Source organism: Phalaenopsis equestris, unplaced genomic scaffold (genome assembly GCF_001263595.1).
Source record: "Phalaenopsis equestris unplaced genomic scaffold, ASM126359v1 Scaffold000114, whole genome shotgun sequence".
NCBI classification, from domain to species: Eukaryota; Viridiplantae; Streptophyta; class Magnoliopsida; order Asparagales; family Orchidaceae; genus Phalaenopsis; species Phalaenopsis equestris.
The window spans coordinates 488,027-491,991 of NW_018164556.1; the positions used below are offsets into that span (position 1 = coordinate 488,027).

The 3,965-nt window shown below is 35.0% G+C and overlaps 1 protein-coding gene across 1 annotated transcript in view; it reads right to left on the bottom strand.

The window, feature by feature from the left end:
• LOC110021011 (NADPH:adrenodoxin oxidoreductase, mitochondrial) overlaps positions 1-3,608 on the bottom strand; it is a 25,893-nt gene extending 22,285 nt beyond the window's left edge. Inside the window, exons 1-2 of the mRNA XM_020719331.1 lie at positions 3,363-3,608; positions 3,010-3,114 (exon numbers count right to left, since the gene is read on the bottom strand). Of these exons, the coding sequence (XP_020574990.1) occupies positions 3,010-3,114; positions 3,363-3,485 (228 nt within the window). The 5' untranslated portion in view covers positions 3,486-3,608. The remainder of the gene's footprint in view (positions 1-3,009; positions 3,115-3,362) is intronic.
• Positions 3,609-3,965: the final 357 nt, after the last annotated feature.

Here is a 3,965-nt window from a genome sequence, read left to right on the forward strand (position 1 = left end):
ATTGGAGGATGGTTGTGCTGTGATGTTGATTTTGCGATTTTTCTTGCTATGTGGAAATTATGGTTCTATGATTTTAGTGGTATGTGGAAATATTTTTGGAAATAATGTGGAAATTGAAGAATGGCTTGGTTTCCTTATGATGTAGTTGTCATGGCGAAATTACGATGTTGTTCGATGTGTCATAGTGTTAGTGTGTTATGAACTTGGTTGTGATGGGTTTGGAGGAGGTGGTATGGTGATGTGGAGGTAGGTGATGTAGAGGTGGTGGGGTGGTGTGTTGTGCTATTGATGTTCGTGGTTGGTGGTTGGCGGTGTGTGGTTTGGAGGAGGTGGAATGGAGTGGAGGACGTGGTGTAGTGTTGGTGTTTTGGTGATATGGTGGTGGTGTGCTATTAATGTTGGTTGTAGGTTGTGTGGAGGTGGTGATAATAGTGTTGGTGATGAGGTAGTGTAGATGTTGTTGATAAATATGATGGTTGTAATGCGGTGCTGGTGTTGTAGATGTTCAGCTCTCCAACTTCATTGTCGTGGCCCAATAAATCATTCCCTTTGTTGTTATACCACTGCCTAGCCGCCTGGCATCATTGCAACATCCCCGCAACTCTTTCCTTGTTCTTTTAGTGTTGTCCAACCATCCAACATCACTGTCGTAGCCCCGTAACTCATTACTTTTGTTGTTTTATTGTTGTTTCGGCAGCCCACAAGCCATATCACCCCACATCCACCTCCCAGAAACCTTATATGCTGAAACCGCCAGCCTCCAACACCCCATCCTACCCATTCCAACCACCTACCACTACTTCCAGCCCACCTAGTAGACCTACCCTGCCCTTGGACTGGCCTCTAGTTGAGTTTGTGTATCAAGACTGTTCTTATCTCCCATTTCAGTGTGTTGGTTGCAATCTCCTATTTGCTTTTTCAATAATAATATTTTGTTTTTCTGTTGATGTTTGGGTTAACTCCGATATCAATTAGGTGGAGCTATTTTGAAATCGCTAAGTATGCCATGATCTCTTGCAGCGTTTAATTTAATGCTATCTAATTCAAATTGTTTATTGTATTTCTATGCAGAAAAGAAATGATTTTTACTATATTATTCTATTTAGAGCATTTAAACTTTACAATGATTTAAGAAAAATATTATGAAGATAATTTCGTATGCCTAATGATATGTGTGGTGTTTACCCATTAGTTTACTACCATTTAATTCGTTATGTTTATTGCATTACTATACATATAATACATGATATTCACCAAATTTTCCTATTTAGAGCATAGAAACATCACAATGACTTTAGAATAATATCATGAAGATAATTCCATATGCCTTGCCTTTAAAGGGACAAAGCCTGTTTCCAAATTTCTGCCAAAAAATCAAAAAATTATTTTTACTTTCTCTTCTTCCCTCTATCTTTGCTTGAGCAAAGAACACAAAAATGGCAAATCAAACACATAAATTCTCCTTACCTAATCGAGAGTTTAGACTTTCTTCGTAACAAGGTATTAAAGAATAATCCTTTTCTCAACCAAGTAACTAGGGGAAGTCTGTGACGTTGATGTTGCAGGTTTTCTTGCAATGTTGTAACCAAGTGACTAGGGGAAGTCCAAACTCTAAGTTACCATGCCTAAAATCCTAAATTTTCTTCCTGGCATTGATCCACCCAAGAGCCCTCTCTAAAACTAAATATGTCTCATTTCTTAATCTTCCAAACAATTGTTCTTTGCCAAACACTAGTAAACAACCATTCTTTGCCATATTCAAGTGTAAATTGAATTATTGTTAATCCTCATCAATGAAGTTGGATTACAATGGCTAATAAATATAAGAGTGACTTTTAATTTAATTATTTTATTCCTAAACAAAAAAAGTTGAAAATAGCTCACTATTAAAATACAAATATCTTATCGTTGAAGTGCTTCACAGACTTCATAATTTCAAATTGTGGCCATTCAATTTTAATTCTAAATCTTTACTTTGACACAATTTATTCAATAGTTTGCACATCAACATCACCTGTAGCTCAATACAAGCTATTTAGAATTGGCCTTATGACCCTTTCATAGTCATCTATGTAAATATCCTAAAAATCACGCTTATGGCCTTTTTGGGGCAGCTTTTTCACTACTTTATTTTTTAGACAGCTATCACAACTATTTGGCTACTGCTTGCTTTTTACCTTTCAGAAATTTTTATAGTGGGATGTTGATGTTGAATTTTTTTCAAAAAATTTTTTTTATAACACACACTGGCTTTGAAAAAAGTTAATTTCCTCATAATAGCTTTACAATCCTTTTTACAAGAAGTTACGATTTCTCTAAACAAAACCCTTAGATACACATGCTTAACTCAAGGAAATTCTCAAATAACTCAAATAACTCATTACTCTTAGTCTTTAAAATTTCGTTCATTGGCGCATGCTATGTTTAGTTATGATATTTGAAAAAGCCAAATGTTTGATTTGGTTTGGAAGCATATTTAAATAGCAAGTTCATAAATGACATTTAATTCTTATTTTGATAAAATATTGATGTTATTCAATTTTCTTACATGCCTGCATCTACATGCTAACTTATCAGATGATTAAAACAAATGGAAATAGAAGAAATATCATAAGCTGTGCTAAATCATCCAAGATAATTCTTTGGGAGATTTACATGCATACCACATAAGTCTTATGTATTAGCGTATTTAATACATAAAGTTTGATATTTACATATATAATACCATAGGGTCATAACCACATAAAAATATATGCATGAAATGTTCTCTTTCACCTAAGATAAAATAAGACTAGTGGTATTTTTTATGTGATATTAAAATTTTGAATGCTGTAAAAGAAAATATTAAAATTTAAAGGCTAGATATATAAGTTTATAAGAATTGCTTCGGGCCAATCCTTAAGAGTAAATTTAAAAGGAACGCATCCAAATGAAGTGTGGGGAAAAATTAACCAATATATATATATATATATATCAATAATTAAAAAGCAGTGAACAACCCATGCTGACCTTCGTTTCTGGATGATCAGGTGCAACCCCATATCTGACAAGTCCAAATGGCGTAGGCAATCGATCAATAATATCAACCTCCACCCCTTGATAAGCCTTCAGCATCTGCCGCATTGGATTTAAGAGAAAAGAATACGGTGGGGAAACTTAATAAAAGTATTATAAACAGTCAAAATATAAAGCCAATCTCACAACTCCTACATCTGCAAAAACCACAGGTCCATTCTACTCTATAAGAAGAAGACTAAAATTGAAGTTTCCGCTTCGCATAAAAAGTTACTTAGTTTTCACAAGTCACAGATAATATAGATCAAGTTATGCACGAAAACTAGGTTTAGAGATTTCTCATGAACCTTTTCGGCTGTGTAAAATCCAGCAGGGCCGCTACCAACAATACAGACACTGATCCGATTCGATCCGAGAGAACAAAATCCCCTCGAGAGCAGTCTCATCCCGTGGAGAAGCAATCTGCTCATCTTCCAGCCGCTGTCTTCGACTGCAAAAAAGGTGATGGACGAGAAACGAGCGAGTTTGAAGAAGACGAGCTGATCGAACCGAGACAAGAAAATCTAAATATTCTCCCCAAAATGCCAGAAATATTTGCTTACCAGACTGGTTACATGTTAGATGGTACATTAGAGGGTACAACTAGTTACAGGTTACAGGTTATAGGTTATAGGAAGAATTACATGAGTATAATTTAAGTATAACATAGTTATACACATTGAATAGCCTAAAATATACGCAACTCTGCGTATACTTTCTGTACTCAAATATTTCTCCCAAAATAATGTGAAAGGGTTCAAGAAAGCGACATTCAACAGGTGAATAAGATATCCTTGTAGATTGATTGCACTGGAAATAGCCACCTAAGAAAGAGGATTGGGGCATCTGATTTTGTTTTGGCAAAAAGTTGAATTTAAAGGTTCAAATCATTGCGAATTTGGTAAAAACAA